At 40.2% G+C, this 18,330-nt stretch overlaps 1 protein-coding gene and 1 pseudogene across 2 annotated transcripts in view; one reads left to right on the top strand and one right to left on the bottom strand.

Annotated features, from left to right (window-relative positions):
* The first annotated feature begins 6,900 nt into the window (after nt 1–6,900).
* On the top strand, nt 6,901–9,434 carry LOC119059354 (nucleolin-like; annotated as a pseudogene).
* A 2,018-nt stretch (nt 9,435–11,452) lies between these two features.
* WNT2 (Wnt family member 2) overlaps nt 11,453–18,330 on the bottom strand; it is a 47,757-nt gene continuing 40,879 nt past the window's right edge. For both annotated transcript variants that reach the window (XM_037158963.2, XM_037158964.2), the window contains exon 5: nt 11,453–15,798. In XM_037158963.2, coding sequence (XP_037014858.1) covers nt 15,569–15,798 — 230 coding nt within the window. In that variant the 3' untranslated portion in view covers nt 11,453–15,568. The remainder of the gene's footprint in view (nt 15,799–18,330) is intronic.

The following is an 18,330-nucleotide window of genomic DNA, read 5'->3' as shown; positions in this document are numbered from 1 at the left end:
AGGATCCTATGCACCCCAATGTTCATAGCAGCACAATTTACACTATCCAAGTGCTGCAAACAACCTAAGTGCCCCCCAGTAAATGAATGAATCAAAAATCAATGGTACATTTACACAATGGAATACTATGCAGCAGAAAGAAAGAAGGAGCTCCTACCCTTTGCAACAACATGGATGGAACTGGAGAGCATTATACTAAGTAAAATAAGTCAGGTGGTGAGGGACAAATATTATATGATCTCACCTTTAAGTGGAGCCTAACCAACAAAACAAGTAATCAAGCAAATATAATCAGAGGCATTGAAATTAAGAACAGTAAATCTGACACTAACCAGAGGAGAGGTGAGAGGGGATAATGGGGGGAAGAGAGGGGAAGGGTTTTCAGGAACAACTATGAAAGACATATGAAGAAAACCAAGGGGTGGGGGTGGAAGCAGGGGAGGGAGGTGTGGATGGCTGGGGTGGGGGGGATTCCTGAGAGGTAAATGCAGACAACTGTACTTGAACAACAATAAAATAATTAAAAGAAAAAAAGAGAGGCTGTGAGATGACACTTGACAAGAAAATTTGTTTTGAGAGACTGGAAGGCGGAGAAGTGGTAAGAGTGTAGAATGGAAATAAGTTGCAGCAAGAAAGAAAACAAAATTTAAAATGAAAATAACAAGAGGAAAGAAGAAGGTAAAATGGGGTAACAGAAAGGAGGCACAAAATATGTGAATTGAAATACACTATAGTATAAAATCTAGTGACATAATATGTACAAACTTGCTAGATAAGACATGAACGTTAAAAAACTATGCAGGAAAGAAAATATCACAAATCATGGAGAAGACCATGGTGGATTTCCTCTCACACCTAGTATTTACTATTTTTTTTCCCCCTGGATCTGCCTCTGGTGATGTCAGATAGTGACCCTATCTGACTTTAGGTAGCCTATTTGAGACTACCAGGGATCTACTGTCTATGGCTGACTCCTTCCGTTGTTATTCTGGTCACTCTGCACCCAGTAGTCAAGCTTAAGCACCATGGGATTGGCAGAATCTCTCCTGGGGTGGGTGCTAGTTTTGCCCTTTAGGCTGCTATCTGGAGTGGAGTGGGCTGTCTGAGCATGATGGCTGCTACCCTGTGGGGGTTGATTTAGCACCAGGATTCTGGTGGCTACTCTCTCAGTTCTCTCCCTGAAGCCTCTGTCCCCAGTGTCTAGTTCACTCTTCCCCCACTCCTTGCCAGAGCCCAGGGTAAGTGGATACAAATGAAAGTTTATGCATTGGTGCTTTAAACAGCTCTTTGCATCTCCAGCCATCAATCTCTGGGAGAGAGCAACCCTGCTACTTTCTGTAGCTGGTTGTTATCTGTGTATTTTTGGGGTCTGGTGCTCTAGGCTGGGGATCCCAGCTTAGGGTTTAGACCCCACACTTCTCAGGGGGATCCATCTGGCCATCTAACTATTCCTCCAGCACTTCAGCTGCCCCCCGTGGGCATCCAGCCAGCACTCTCTTGTCACCACCACACTCCCTACCAGTCAGGTTGTGCTGAAACTGGTTCTTCTGTTTGTTTGAGGTTATAAGTCTTCTCTCTCACTTATTGTTCAGCTGTTTGTTCCAGGTCATTTCTATACAATTTAGTTGTAATTATAATTTGGTCCTGGCAGGAGGTTAGTGTAACTTCCACTCACACCTCTGCCATCCTGGATCTCCTTCAGTGTTTTTTTTTTACTGCCACTTGTTTATAGGTAACTGGGCACCTGGTCTTTGAGATAGTTCCCTTTGGTTCTACAGCTCTTCCATTTTTCTTGTGTTCCTTTGCATTCATGGCTGTCTACTTGTACTACAGTGACTTATGTGACAGGCCAAAAACTACTGGAGTGCTTGGAGTTTGGGTCTTTCATTCTTGTGGTTCAAATGGCCCCTCACTCTCTCTTTGGTTATCTTGAAGTTCAAATCTTTAATAAAGAGTTTCTGCAGCTCTCTGGGCAATTCTGAATGGACAGCAAGAGTAAAGATTTTAACAATGTTTCCTCCCCCTGTGGCCACAGGAATTTTTAATATAGGTGGTTATATATTTTAATTTATGGATGTTCTTTTTATTTTTTTCAAATATTTTAATTTTCTCCTTTAAGTACTAAATACCTTATTTATGTTTATCATTCCTTTTTAATCTTCTTTTATAATTCCTAGACAGATTTGTTTTATTGTGTATGTATAATAATTTTACTATTTGATATTCTTGGGAATCTATATGGTTTATTTTTCCTGTAACACTCAATTTTAGTGGCTTACTTCTTGGTGTGTTTTGTAATTTTAGATTATGAGCTCAGGTTTGGAGAAGGTTTATCTGTGAAAATACTCTGTCACCTGGTTAAAAATGTGGTTCTCAAAGAGGCTTTGTTCTTGCATCTGCCTGGCACCTCAATCTAGAACTGCTCTGTTTTGTTTTTAAGGTTACTTTTTTTGGGAAGCAATTTCTTGAGCATACAAGTTATGTAAATTCTAACACCAACTAAGGTGAGGAGAGGCTGGTAGCTGTAAATGGTAAGAACTATAAATTTATTTTAATTAATTAATTTTCCCTACCTAATTCCACTTCATAACAAAGTAGTTCCTAGTTATTCCCTGTGCTGATTGTCAGATTTTTCCCTTATTAAATGTATTGCATTTTGAAGATTCTGACTTTATGTAGGAAGGGACAGAATGTTGCATCCTAATTCTAATTTCTCACTTTAAGAAAGCCCAAGACCTTGTCTCCTGCACTGACAGAGACTTTAGAACCCATCTTCTAGAAAGGGAGATAAGTAAACCTCAACCTAGAGCTTGAGTTTTGCAGCTTTGTCTTTATTTTTGGCCTTGGAGCTTTCCTGTATTTGAGGATCTGGCTTAGTGTGTGGCTCGGGAGAAGCATACATATCAAAGAATGCTTATTTTATGCAACAGGGGAGTGGGAGGAAGAGAAGGGGGGAGAAGGTACAGAGAATAAGTAGCACAGATGGTAGGTAGAAAATAGACAGGGGGGAGGGTAAGAATAGTATGGGATATAGAATCTAAAGAACTTGAGACACATGGACATAAAATAAAGGGGGGGGAATGGAGGGGGAGGGATGTGCAGGGTGGAGGAGAATGAAGGGGGGGAAATGAGAGAACTGTAATGGCACAATCAATAAAATATATTAAAAAGGAAAAAAATTAAACTGAAAAAAAAGAATGCTTATTTTACCTGATGTCAATTTTCTAGGATTTTTTTTTTGCAGCAGGAGTCTTCTGTTTTGGATATTTAGTCTGCCACATTACCAGAAATACAATACTCAGTTATTTCACTTATCTTATCCAATGCTGTTTCCTCAACATAGGAGAAAATATCTGGGAGGTGGTAAATTGTGCCATATATTCATTGAATAAATAACTGTTGAATTAAGGAATAAATCTGAATAACATTAATGCATTTTAAAAGAAAATTTCCTAAAATAGTTTCTTAATCTCCAGGTAGTATTGATAAAGGTAAGAATTTTGGGTCCCATTTGAGGACCATGAAAAGAAAATGACATTTGGTAGTGAGTTGTCCCCCACCCCATAGTTGTCAATATAATCTACCTTAGGATATGATTCTACTATAGTTGTTGTAAGGAAAAATGCTTACATGTCCATAAAATAGGAAAATTGCTTTTGGACACAATCTCACTGTATTTATTGCTCCAAAAGAATGAATCACATTCTAGGCAGGATTACACTCCCTAGATTTTATTTGTTTGTTTGTTTGTTTGTTTGTTTGTTTGTTTAAAGGACCGCCTTCTTACAAATTAAAATGCACGTCTGGGGACAGTTATTTTTTATCATGAATAAACATGAGTATAAATCTATCCCGTATACTTCTAGAGTAATTTCAATAAAAATTCTCCACCCTCTCCCCTGACCCATTATTTAAGATTCCATGTAAACAAAGTTTCCCTCTTAATCTCTTATATGTTTCAAATATTCATGTAAGGACTTGCTTTTGGTTCCCTTACATTTTGAAGAGATGTTCCTTTTGCTGATTTGGCCACCATTAGAAACAATCCTAACCACAAGTCTGGCCTAAGTAAGCAGTCCATCAAAGGTCAACTGAAGGTCAGTGCCAGCCACATGTATTGCTCCAGTCCTGCTGGACTGTTTCTAGATCAGAAAATAGAGGAAGATCCCCTATCACTCCTGGAAATATTAGCTAATAATCTAGGATCATACCCATATTCTCAGTTCGCTTTATGGAAGACCACCCATAGTTTATTGTAAACAAGGTGAAAATGTTGCTAGAAGATGATCATATCATATTTATATACATTTTGTACCTTCAAATCTATTTTAAAATAGATTTGAATATAATTCTGAAAAAAAACAATTTGGGGGCATTGTTGCTAAGAAAATTTTTACTGTCTCCCTTATTCCCAGGGTTAACAGATGGTCATTGGTGCCAATTTAATACCAACAGCAATCCCTAATTTCAGATGCAATGAAGAATAGAAGTTTATTCAGGCAAACAGGTCAACAGTGAGACAGCATGGCTGTGAAAATAGCTCTGCTATGGAAAGGCTCAATGGTGATGCAGTGTGGTTGTGAAGTGGCCCTGCTCCACTTCACTCTGGCAAATGTCTTCCGTATTTTCAGCTAGTAAGATACAGTCCTCAGTCTATGCTGGAAAGGGAAAGTGTGTTCCCAGACATACTTCCCAGGGGCAAGCTGGCTTTTTAGATAGGGGAACCAGCTCCTGGTACCTGATTGGTCTATCCTTCTATGAATAAGCACTCTGAATCCTTCCACTTTGGCCAAAAAGGCCCTGTCTTGATTGGTCAAAATGGAGCTGCTTGATTGGCTGGAGCTGTGCAGCTCTGATTGGCTGGGAAAAGTCTCGATCATATCGGTTGAAATAGGATTCCCCAAAACACTTCTAAGGGCTGGCTCATATGGCAGAAATACAGTACAGGCAGTTTAGTGCAAAGGCCTCTCCACAAAGTACAATTTATGGGAGAGGCCCCTATCCAGAAATGGCTGCTAGGCTCTATTTGTTCATTTTTTTTCTTTTAAAATTTGACCCAGTTAGTCTCCAGGAGCCTTTCTTTTTTTTATTTTTATTTTTTATATTATTAATGTTAACATCAATTTATTTTTAGTACTAACACTTTCTTAACCTAAATTTTTTAAAATTTTTTTATTGATTATGCTGTTACAGTTGTTCTATTCCCCCTTTCATTCCCCTCCACCCTACCCCCCCCGTCCCCACCATTACCCCCCCTTTAGTTTATGACCATGTATCTCAAGTCCTTTAGATTCTATATTTCCCATGCTATTCTTGCCCCCCCCCCATCTATTTTCTATCTACTGTCCAGGAGCCTTTCTTAATAGGTGTGTTTTTTTTCCCCTCAGGGTTCTCATTGGTAAAAGGGCAAGACATATGAAAAATATTTCTTATAATTATTGACATGTTAATTCAATCTGGGTAATGAAACCTTAGGTAGCAGTTTGGGGAAAATGCTTAATAAATGAATCATGATTCATACCATGTTTGAGTTGATACACAATATTTTTGAACCATCTTCAATTGTGAATTGAATCTATACATGATAGCAAAAGTCGATTTCTTATGACCAGTATATCAGATTTTCTAGGAGCATATAAAAACTACTTCATTTAAATAAAAGTACATTGTTAAATGTATAGCTAAAAGTCACTTGCTTTTTGGTAGAGCTTTCTTATGTGTGTATCTACATATAATTTGCTATTTGGATTTCACATAAATGCAATCAGAAAGCATGGAAATCCTCCTGCAGTCCACCCATTCCCATTTGCATTTGGGGAATATGGTCATGAAATTAATTAATTTTCAATAGCCCATTGGAAAGAATACTTCTCACTGAATTTTAATCAAAGGGAGCTCTGGTATTAATGAATGTAAAGAACACAAGAGAGTTAGAAGACAAAATATTTGAACCCAGGCTCTGCCTCTTACAAGCCTTTTTACGATGTTGAGCAAATTACTAAATCTTTCTAAAAATTGCTTCTTTTCAAAATAGAGGATATTCATGTTGATACATAAGGGTGGTTATAAGAACTAAGTCTCATCATTTATGTGCAAGTAAATACTCCTTACTTGTAAAGTAAGAAGTATTGTACATGTCTCATGCTAGCCCTACCAGAAGGCTCTGAGCAAGGGCACTTCTGTCTTAGTCACAATTACATTTCCCATATGTAGCATAGCAGTTGACTCACAGATGTTCAATACACTCTCATTTAATGAATAATAACTGCTCTTCCTTGAAGATGATTCCGTGCCTTGTTTACATTAAAGTCTAAACCATGAAATTGCTTTTGTTTTCCCATGAATCAAATGTGAGGAGGTTGGAGTAACTTATGTGCATTGTTCCTCCAAATGTGACATTCTGATTCCATGAATCCTCACTCAGGATACTGGAAGTGTCATGGAACCTCACTGCTCTGTTGAAGTCCCATAGCTATATGATAAAACACCATAACTTTCAGAAACTGATTAATAGCATGTCTACACATGCAAAGCAGAGGGATCATTTGACCCAATTATTCAGTCAGTTCAGAAAAAAGGAAAAAAATCACTAGTGAATGAATTGTTAATAGCCAGAAAAATTCCAATTTGTTTGTCTCTGTAGATCTTCTACTGAGTAAGAACTCCAGTTACCAAACCTTGTAGAAGAATGAACTTTCTCATCTGTGAATCATGATTCTAATAAAATCTCCAAGGGCTGGTGAAAATACTTTAAAGAACACTAGTGCTTATTATTTCATGAGAGTTGCAGAGAAGATAATGTATTTATAGTTACAGCAATATATGGGAAAATTAATCCTGTCTCTTTCTACTTGTATTCTTGGGCTGGAAATATTTGTCTTAATTAAAGATGATTTCACAATGACAACTCAGAGTTCAAGGTCTTTCTTCAAGTCTTTATTACTATTGGAGAATAATCACCAAGGAGCAGATGCCAAAGTTTATATGGGTAAGTTAACTTTTAGGGACTCCAATTCAGATTTCATTTTCTGTGTTTCTGCTATTTGGCTGGTGTATGACCTGCACTTATAACATGAAGCCCCTTTACATTTACAGATGGGTTTGCCAAGCTTCCCAACCTCTGTTGAAATAAGCAGTGTGAATAATGTGGCTGAGTAGATACTGGTTGCATCTTCATCATTATTTGAATTGGGCTTATAGGTAGCAATGTTATTTTTCTCATCTGTGAAATTTAGAAAAAAAGATTGCAAGACTATTAAAATAGGATTGGGTGGCCTGCTTGGGGAAATCAAGAGCCTGTCACTCAATTACAGGGGCTTTAATAGGGTCACTCACTACTTGGAAATTACAAAGTTAAGTTAGTTGCAAGTCCGAAAATGGTCCAAATGGTCAGTTGATCATGTTGATCAGATTTCAATCATGCTATATTATCTAGAACTAGATAATAATATGAAGGAACAGGTAAAGAGTTATTTACTCATCCAAATGGTTCTCGTGTGCTCTTACCTTCTATGGGCAACTGGAAATACAAATTCACTTTGGCCCATGGAAATTTGTCAAGGTAAAGAAGACAGGATTTCTTCTTCCTTCTTTCAGAGGGTTATCTGCCCCAATTTTTTAGCCAGTGGAGTTACCTTTTATTTTGTCTATCATCCAGTCTTCTTTCTTTTTCTCCACTCTACCCCATCTTGCATTCAGCCTGTGCTGTCCCTTCCCACCTTTGCTTGCACATGTTAGACAGCACACTGATTCTTCATGCCACTAAAATACCATTCATACAAGCTAGGGTTACCTGGGACAAGGACATCTGGGAGCGTGTATATGTGCTCTGTGTGTGTGTGGTTATGAGGGTCTTTTAATGAACAACCCTCCCGATAATGCCCCTACCCTACCTTAAACTGAAAATTCTCACTGTCTATTTGCTTGAAATTTAGCTGTGTCCAGTGATGGGGATAATGATGAAGAAGATGCCTAGGCTCTGAAGAAGAGCCTAAGGAGGTTGTACCAATCAAAGGCAAGAAAGCTGCAAAAGCTGTTCCTGTGAAGGCAAAGAGCACAGCTGAGGATGAAGATGAAGAGGATGTAGACAAACAGGAGAATGATAAGATGATGAAGGTACGAAGATGAGGAGGAAGAGCCTGTCAGAGAAACACCTGGGAAACAAAATAAGGAAATGGCCAAACAGAAAGCTGCTTCTGAAGCCAAGAAGCAGAAAATGGAAGCCATAGAACCAACTACAGCTTTCAATCTCCTTATTGGAAATCTAAACTTCAGCAAATCTGCTTCTGAATGAAAAACGAGTATCAGTTATGTTTTTGCTAAAAACAATCTTAATGTTGTGGATGTCAGATTGGTATGCCTCAGAAGTTTGGCTATGTGGATTTTGAACCTGCTGAAGACCTAGAAAAAGCCTTGGAATTCACTGGTTTAAAAGTCTTTGGTAATGAAATTAAACTAGAAAAAACAAAGGGAAAAGACAGCAAAAAAGATCAAGACACAAGACTTGTGGCTAAAAATCTGCCTTATAAAGTTAGGATGAATTAAAAGAAGTGTTTGAAGATGTGTGGAGATTAGATTAGTCAGCAAGGATGGAAAGAGTAAAGGGATTGGTAATACTGAATTTAAGAAGCTGATGAAGAGAAAACCTAGGAAGAAAAGCAGGGAACAGAAATAGATGGGCAATCCATTTCCCTGTACTACAGTGGAGAGAAAAGTCAAAGTCAAGACTATAGAGGTGGAAAGAATAGCACTTGAAATGGTGAATCAGAATCTCTGGTTTTAAGCAACCTCCCCTACAGTGCCACAGAAGAAACTCCTCAGGAAATAATTGAGAAGGCGACCTCTATCAAAGTGGCCCAGAACCAAAATGGCAAATCTAAAGGGTATGCATGTATAGAATTTGCTTCATTTGAAGATGCTAAAGAGGCTTTAAATTCCTATAATAAGAGAGAAATTGAGGGCAGAGCAATTAGGCTGGAGTTGCAAGGACCCAGGGGATCACCTAATTTAAGAAGCCAGCTGTCCCAAACTTTGTTTGTCAAAGGTTTGTCCAAGGAGACTACAGAAGAGACATTAAAGGAGTCACTTGATGGCTCTGTTCAGGCCAGGATAGTCATAGATGGGGAGACTGGATCTTCTAAAGGGTTTGGTTTTGTAGACTTCAACAGTGAGGAAGATGCCAAAGCAGCTGAGGAGGCCATGGAAGATGGCGAAATTGATGGAAACAAAGTCACTTTGGACTGGGCAAAGCCTAAGGGTGAAGGTGGCTTTGGGGGTCATGGTGGAGTCAGAGGTGGCTTTGGAGGTGGAGGTGTGGTGGCAGAGGAGGCCAAGGAGGATTTGGTGGCTGAAGCTGGGGAGGTCTTGGAGGCTTCCAGGGAGGCAGAGGAGGAAGTGGTGGCCACAAGCCACAAGGAAAGAAGACGAAATTTTAATAGTTTCTTCTACTTCTGTCTTTCCCTCTTCTATTTAAATGAAAAGACTCTAGGTTTTTTTACTCTGTTACCTGATCAATGGCAGAGCCTTCTAAGGACATTCCAAGACAGTATACAATCTTGTGGTCTACTTGGAAATCCATATAGATAACATTTCAAGGGAGATTGACTGGATATTCATATAAACTTTTTAAAGAGATGAGTGATAGAGCTAACCCCTGTTTTACATTTATATTGTTTCTTCCCCTGTACAAAACCATTTTTTCCTACAAGTAGTTTGTATGAGTACGTGTGTGTGTGCATTCGCGTGTTGGGGAGTATAAAGGAAAGAAGAATGTTTTAACATGATTTTGCTTCAGCAACTTTGGGACAAATTAAAAGTCCTAAACTCTGGTGCCTCAAAAAAAAAGAAAGAAAGAAATTTAGACTTTTTCCATTTTGCAGTGTCCCCTCTTTGTTATTACCCTCCTATCTATCCTGAGAAACTCTAAATTACTCAAGTAGTTAAGCCACGGTTAGAATATTCTCACTCCTCCACACTCTAGGCCATACCTTGGGCTTCTTTTTCCCACTGAGTGTTGTGAAACTGAGGAATTCCTAAAAAGAACCCTGCTGCCAGCTGCTAAAACTGCATTGTTTCTCCTTGCTCAACTTCCATTCTTCCTTTGTTTCTCACCATCCAAGGACATGCAGTGTGGCCTAAATGAGCTTCAAGTCTCAGCCTGTCTCATTCTGCCCATGATGCCAAGGGGTTCTACAGCCATGCTTTTCCCAAAAGTTTCCTCCCCAAGTGGCCTGATACACTAATACTGAGAACTCATCCCATTAAATTAATACTCCCAGTGAGGTATTTCTAACTGAAAATGGCAGAGATGACTCACATTTGCATAAAGGACTTAACCCAAAGTGTTAGATCAGTGGTTCTCAACCAGGAACAGCTTTGCTCTTATTCTCACCACCTCCTACTCTCACTGAGGACATATGGCAATGTCCAGGGACACTTTTGATTATCCCAACTGGGAAGCAGTGGAATTGTTTCTGGTATCTAATGAGTAGAGACCAGGGCTGCTTCTAGAGATCATACAATGTGTATGCAGGACAGCCCTCTCACCCAAACAGTTAGGTAATAAGGAAATATTGACAATGTTTAGGCAATTTGGGGCAATGCTCTTTGCAAAACACACGAAGACACATGTGACACCACTGCTTCTTCAGATCACCTGAGCAAGGGAGTTTCCAGAAGGAACAATGGAGTCCTACAGGGACAGTGATCAGTCTGATCATGGGGCCACCTTGGGGTGCTTGAAGTGCAGAGTCAGTACCTTGCTCCATTAGGCCACCCCAAAACACAGTTCATTAGTGGGGGGAATGGCAATGGATTTCTTTTGCTGGGGTGACCTAACATTTCTTTCCATGTTCTGAGCTTTTGATGCTTGTATATCAGCAGCACACCTAGTCAGGATGTACAGAAGTACATCCTTAATGTCAATAAAGGGTTAAGGGGTTTTGTTATGTTTTTAATCAAGCTGAAAAATATTATTTCAGCCCAGATCAAATATGTACATAGAAAGCAATAGTTTAGAGAAGTCATTGGAGGTAGGTCTGGCTGCTGTGGAGAAATGCTGAATTTATAAGCACCACAAAGCATGCTGACACCAAGAAGGTACAGGCCTTACTTGATAACCACAGGAGAACAAAGGGTAGAAACCTGGAATAGTTTCTGAACCCAGAATATGTCTTCCACATTAACTCACTAGAGTAGTTATCACTAAGGTAGGTCAATGCACTTCCCCCCAAATCTTTACAAACTTGAAAGACACCTCTTGATCAGGTTGTGTTAAGTGTAGTCCTCAGAAGAGACAAGGGGATAATTCTTGTAACCTGCAGGGATTTCTTTTCATCAGAGGGTTTGGCAAGACATCACAAGCATAAAATAACAAAGTCAACACTGAAAATTCACTTTATTATATTTTGATTTCACAGAAAATGTAGACTTGTAAATAACAATAGTTCTTTGTAACAATCTGCATGACACTTTTATTAGCTCATGGAAGTGGGAGGTTTGGTTAAACAAGAATCCATGTGAATATCAGTGAAAAAAAAACCCCTAGAGCTGGAACAACAATGATTTAGAAAAATAATGATCATGTAGGGCTTTACAAACCACCTGTCACCTCACTGATCCCCAGAAAAATGTAAAGAACATTCTCATGGATGACTGAATATTTTCTCTGCAGATATAAGGAGAAGGTCAGAATAAGCATGCCTTAGCTGTCAGCTTACACCAGTGCATTGCTTTTCAGAATTTCAGCACAGACTTGACAAAAGCAATTCACCAGCTTTGGAACTGGTGAGGTCTACTTGTGAAGAATACAACTCTTGCTCTTAAGATAAGGAAACCCAGATTGAAGTACAGTAAATAGACACAAAAGAATGGTTCTGGTCCATTGGACGCTTCTCTGAGCCTTTATTTTGAGAGTGGGCAAGAGGGGAGATGAATGTTCTGCAGCTAAGCGAGAACGCCAACCCTGGGCCAACCTTTAATCAATGAGAAATAATAACAAAATCCTGGCTTGAAAATGCCATCAAGCTCAAGCACATGCATGGTCATGTTGGCTGCTTCTGAAAGGCCATAATTTGGGACTCGCAGACTTGATCTACAAGTCTATGATAATAATCTGAATAAGTTAATAAGACTAAGAAATGTCAATGTGAAGGTAGATTTTTTTGACTTGAAAGCTATCTTCTTTGAAAAAGAAATGTGATACCTGATATTTTAAAGCTACATAGTAACTCCAGTAAAGCGGAATATGGTTGTGATGATTATTGGCAGCCTCTAGCAAAGCTACACAGTAGGTATGGAGGGTCTGGGCACTGAGCCTCGAAAAAGGTGCTGGGAGGGGACAGGAAAGCAACAGCAGAAGGAAGGGTGGAGGCTACCAACAAGGGTTGAAAGAGCCAGTCTCTGCCTTCACCAAGCTCAGCTGACCATTCAGCTACTTTGTTCTTTCCCTCTCGCTCCCCTTCCCCTCATCTGGCTCCATGCAGATTACACTGCTCTTTGATAGATCCTTCTGGGTTGCTCATTTTAATCTGATAAGATCTGTAGAAGATAGTTAATGTTCTGAGGTGCTCTAAGCTCCTCCACTCCAATCCTGAGTCCTCTGTGGTCAAATAACATGCCAGGGCACTCCTCTCTGAGGGGCACAGAGCCAGAGCCTTGTGTGGTAATGACATCAGGGGCTTTTGTGCTTGAGCTAAAGCCATTTGAGGAGGTAAACAGGCTGTCTGGGAGCCTGTTAACTAAATGTACCTTGACAAGCATGTTCACAGAAGACAGATCAGTCTGCACCACAGATTAATTTAGGGAGGCAAACTATTGAAGAAAACAACCCATTTGCTAAGTCTCAGAGTCATGTGCAGATTTTATCTTTATGGAAGACGACTCCAGTGAGTTAGTCAAGATCTCCTATTGGAACTTCTTCAGATATTGCAGAAAATTAATGGATATAATCTTGAGCTTAAAAAACTTCAATTTAGAATAAGATTTTTTAAAACTGGGAAGTACTTTGTAAGAAGATATGACCTGAATAGAATCTCTTATTTGTTTTGGGTAATTCATGCCACGCATTCCCTTAAAACCTCAGATAATCAAGAGTTTAGTAAATTTTAGAATCAAGGAACATCAATCCTCACTAAGCCATAACAAAATTGAATTTGAAATGATTTTCTCTCTTTTGTTCAATGTTTTAAATAATGGAGATTCCCTCTTTCAGAAGAGCAGGTAAAAATACTTAGCTCTCTTATGTTCTCCACAATGGCCACATTCACTACCACTGGAGATTCACTGCCACTGGAGATGGCTGCCACAAATTTGGACAATTTATTCAGGTTTTTACATGGATATGCTTTATCCCCTTCCTCCCTATCAGGAAAGATGCATTTCAGCATAGAAAGAAAGTCAGATCTAACTATCCCAGGAATAAGAAAAATGAATATTGCTTTCGGATGCTAAAATTTAGAATCTACTGAGTAGATCCTGAGACAAACTAGTTTTATTTAGTAGATAAAGTGCTTCACTTTCTTGAATACTCTTGGAGTGTGGGCCAGTCTGTGCCAGAGCACTAGGGCAATGGCTGACACTTGCACAGACCCCTTCACCTCTATTGGTCTCAGTTCCCCTCAGACATAAACTGAGGGCAGCTGAGATGTTCTCTAAATATTTCCATCAATTTACGACTTCACCGTTTATCCAGTAGGAAAAAGGGCTAATGGCTTTGGGATCCCACGAGAGTCCCCTTGCCCTCCCAGGAAGGCACTGACTGCAAGCCTCAGTGTTATTAAGACCGAGACCCCTTGCCCAGCCTTCCCACTACCCACATGGCCCAACTGAGCTCACCGCATCTGCTGTCACGTCCCACTCCTCCCAGCTCCAAATCCATAAGATAAACAGAGGGAAGAGCTGCTTTGGAAAAACCAGACAACTAATTCTGGGTTTGGGAAGTAAGGGAAAAGAGATGAATGCTGTCATTTTAAAGAGGGTTAGAAGGCAAATCTCACTACTGAGAAAGTACTCCAGCAGGTTGTGTTTCACAAACCTCAGTCCAAATATCCTCTGTGAAGCAAGGATAGTGAAACCAAAGGCCAAATTAGTAAAGAATGAGGAAGGATGAAAATTTGACATCAGATGCATATAAGGAAATGTCCTGTTAGTCAACACAGCTCTGTGAAGAGATAACGTTTTGAACAAGAAACTAAATGCAGGAGGGAACATGAGAAGTAGCTTTATATATTTCACCTTTTTTTCATATAATATATAAAATGGGTGAGGCAGCCTCTCTATTTCCCCTGGATATCATCTTTTAGCTCATGGCAGAAGCCAAACACAACTTGTATAGTGATGCTCTCATAATTACAGCTGGGTCCATTAAATACAGTCTCCAAGTTATGATTTGTTTGCAATATAATGTACTAGGGTTACCAATTTACAAGCAAGGCTATGTGTCATTTGCTGCTTTAGGCTATGGTATTTTGTCATCTTGTAAGCATCAAATGAACACAATTATATACGACAGTTTTTTAAAATGTGCTTGAAGGGTGATGAGTACTAGTTGATACTCCTCTGCACACATGGACAATTTCATTTAGGCATCTGCTTGTGGTAGAAGCTGTCTGGGCATGACTTAGATCTGGAAACCTTTCTGTCAGCATTTTGGTTCCCTGCTCTTGTCATCCCAAAAGTTTTCATTGTCAAAGCTGTTTGAGTTACAAAATCCCATAGGTCACATGCATCATACCAGATAGGAATTTTACTCCCTCCCCTTTAATCTGTACAGACACATTTTCTGATACTCTACTTACTAAATTATTTTCCCCCATCTTTATCTGATAGTTACAGAATACTGTCAGATGTCAATTTTCTTTCTAACTCTGTTCAGATCCTAAGTGAGAAAGAAGTCTATTCCCAAAAGTCCTTTATATCAAGGGGGCAGTAATGTAAAGCAGTCACTTTCTGAGGCTTTTGTTGTTGCTGTACCAAAGGACAGCAGCCCACCTTGTTGCATCAGATTTTAATATGGCAATAAATGCCTTGAAATAGATGCATTTTAAACCTTAAATTTATTGAAAGCCACCCTTCTCTAGGTAATTACAAATTACTCTGGGAGGCTGTGAAAATCCCTTGATAGGCAAAAATTCTTGCTTGGTCTTTTTAAAAATTAGAGTTAATCCAGTGGTAGTTGATCCCGCTTTCTTTACATTACCCTCCATTGAGAAGTATGGAATTGAACTTGAGCATTTGCTGGAAACACACAGAGAAAACTCTTTTGAGACACTCTTTCTCCTCCTGGCCAGCCACTCTGGAAAAAGGAACTATCTAGGTGAGTGGAGACAGTGATCTGGGCCCACATCCCTTCCCCTCCGACAGCCTGCCACAACCAGAAAGAGGTGCTGCAGAATGCTGGAAGTGGGGAAGGCAGGCATGTGGCCCCAGTCCTGGGGTGCCCAGTGAGGGAGGAGAGGCTTCTGTTGAGACAAAGGCCACATGGCTCCTGAGAGGACCCAAAGGCCCAGTGTCCTTGCAGACCCAATAGAGTCCTTGCAGGAGGGAAGGTGGATGGTGACTTCCCTTGGGGTCATGTGGGAGCTGCCCAGTCAGCGCTCTTAGGGGCCTTGCAGGTGTGTACGTCTAGGGCCTCCAGGCAGTCCTGACAGCGCACAGCACAGCACCAGTGGAACTTACACTCGCACTTGGTCATCCGCGTGATGCGGGAGGTATCGTAGCCTCTTCCGCAGCACATGACTTCGCAGCTGTCCATTCCTCGGGAGGTCAGGTTGCACACACGGCCAGCTGTACCCATGGAGCCTGGAAAACAAGCGGGGAGGTGTCATGGAAAAGGTGTGGGTGGAATGCAACATGTGTCGGGAGAAGAGTTACAAAGTCATCTCCAAAAGAGGGCCTTGACCCCTACTCACCATAGTCTGGGGATGCACCACCAATTTTGGGGGCCAACCACAGGGAATGCAGTGGTACCCAGAGGGCCAGTCTGGGAAGGATGGACGTGAATGGAGCTTTGGATCTGCCTTGAGCAACCTGACTCCAGCATTCTTACTTCTGAGTTAGAGAAACCTTTCAGATCATCCTTACCTAGCCTTGGATTGATAGATAACTGATTGATAGGTCACTGATTGATGGATCAGAATGAAAGAGGGATTTATCCTAGTCCCCTCTCCTCATCTCAAACCACATTAATTGAGCTGTGGCCAAAGTTGGCTCTCTGAGAATTTGTCAGGGTGTAGCCCTCTGAAAGGGGGCTAATTCTGTATCCCTAGACCTGATTACTCTGGCTCCTTAGAAAGCACAGAGAACTCTGGTTGATGAAGGGGCAGTGTGGGTATCGTTTTCATAAGACCTTGAGGAGGGATATATGCCCATTCTGGTTTACCTTTTATAAAGGCTGGGCTCACAGGCCATCTGGATGTGTGTGAGACACTTGGGTGAAGCCAGGAATCTAGGCCTTTAATGAACAAAATTGGCATGAAAAACCCATTAAGAAAGACCACTGAAATATCATCTTAATTAGGGTGATGTTTGCTAAATTTATGTATTTCTTCCTGAAAAAGAACCTCCAAAATAGGAAGCCTCTTAATTTGTTCTGTTGGTCTGGCCAAAAAGTCAGTATGTTTTTTTCTGTAAAATACAAAACACCTTTCTCATTTTCACCAATGACTTTATTGATTTGGATATGTTGAGTATGTTGGCTATCTCCTGCTATTGGTTTCTAGGGGGTAGAGGCCAGGAGTGCTGCTAAACACCTTCTAATGCATAAGAAAGCCCCACAGCAAAGAATTATTTGGCCAAAATGTCAATAATACCAGGAAACTTCACAAACCACTTTGACACATTTGATCAGTCACAGCACCTTCTCCATACACTGCACAATTTTTTTGCTTTTCAGTTGTTCTTTTATCCTTCTTGAGATAATAAAGCCTAATATGCCAAAAATGTTGCATATTGTCTTCCATCTTCAATATTAAAATGGCTGCACAAAAATTCACCAATTTTGGTAAGTTTTTTAAAATGCACACTGATATGACTGCTGTTATAATACAATCTAACAAAGTTGTTTCAAATGAAGTTAAAGACAACTAAGCACTACTACAGCCATCATATGGAAAAACCTACATGCACTTTTTTATAAACCCAATATTTTGGTGGAAGCACCCAGAGTTTTTTCACAAGGGCATTATCAGACAAGAGAACCAAGTGTAGTGACATTTTCAGAGAGTCTGCTCAGCTTATAATGATCCTTTCTGCTTCTTCCTCCTGAAGAGAGGTGGGTTCCTGGCAGCCATACTGACCAACATTACCTTACCCTACTTTGCTGGTGGCAGGTGATTGGACCAGGAGTGGGTATCTGACTTGCACTGGGTAAATTGAGTGTATTTCCCTGGGGATTTGTGATCTTTTTTAATTTTATTTTTCAATTACAGTTTGCATTCAACATTATTTTGTATTAGTTTCAGGTTTACAGCACAGCAGTTAGACAATCATATCCTGGGTGATTTTGATGGACACAGTCAGTCTTGCCAAGTATAAACTCAGTAGCCATTGGTAGCCACATACCACAGCGAGGTTGTGAAGAGCAGGTCCACAGAGAGACAAGAACAAAGCAGATGTACAGAAGCAGAATGGGTAAGATATAGAAAGAGAATGTTGCTCAGATCCTGGACTGTTTTCTAGTCCCTTCTATATCTAACCAAGGTCTGGCTGCATTCCAACCTTTGGATTGCTACAGACTTACAATAAATTCTCCTTTTTAGCTTAAACCACCCCAGTTTCTATTACTTACAATCAACAATCCTAAATAATTAACAAACCTAAAAAAGCTATACTCTTTATTTTTAAAAAATCCTTTTATCAAGATGAAAAATGCAATGACTTAATTTATTTTCCCTTCCTCCATCATGTAACTAGGAATTTCTCCTCTTCATAACTCCTACAGTGCCTCGTGACTCCCTCTGTGTTTATCACAATCTGCACTGTGTTCCAATTATCTATATAAATGTCATGTTGCCCTGACTGTCAAGAATGACCAGAGAAGCAGCCAGGTTCAAGCAGGGCGTGGGGTCAAGAAGAGGAGTGGGAGGGGCAGAACTTGCTCTGCCTGATCAGGCCACTGACAGCAGGAAGACAAGCAGGGGAATTTCATGAGGAGAGGAAGGATGGCTGAGGGCTGGGGTCAGGGTGGTGGGTGGGTCAGCCAGGGATGGCCTGGATCCTACGTTGTGCTGAAGAAACAAAGGGTTAGAGGAGGCAGCAGATAGGCCTGGATTTGCAGCAACCATCAGGACAGTGCTAAAAAATTACTGACTGTGCAAAAAGGCTCACTGCCAA

Source organism: Artibeus jamaicensis, unplaced genomic scaffold (genome assembly GCF_021234435.1).
Source record: "Artibeus jamaicensis isolate MK-2021 breed Jamaican fruit bat unplaced genomic scaffold, CSHL_Jam_final contig_311, whole genome shotgun sequence".
NCBI classification, from domain to species: Eukaryota; Metazoa; Chordata; class Mammalia; order Chiroptera; family Phyllostomidae; genus Artibeus; species Artibeus jamaicensis.
The sequence above is the reverse complement of the archived record's forward strand: the minus strand, read 5'-3'. Positions and strand labels throughout refer to the sequence as shown.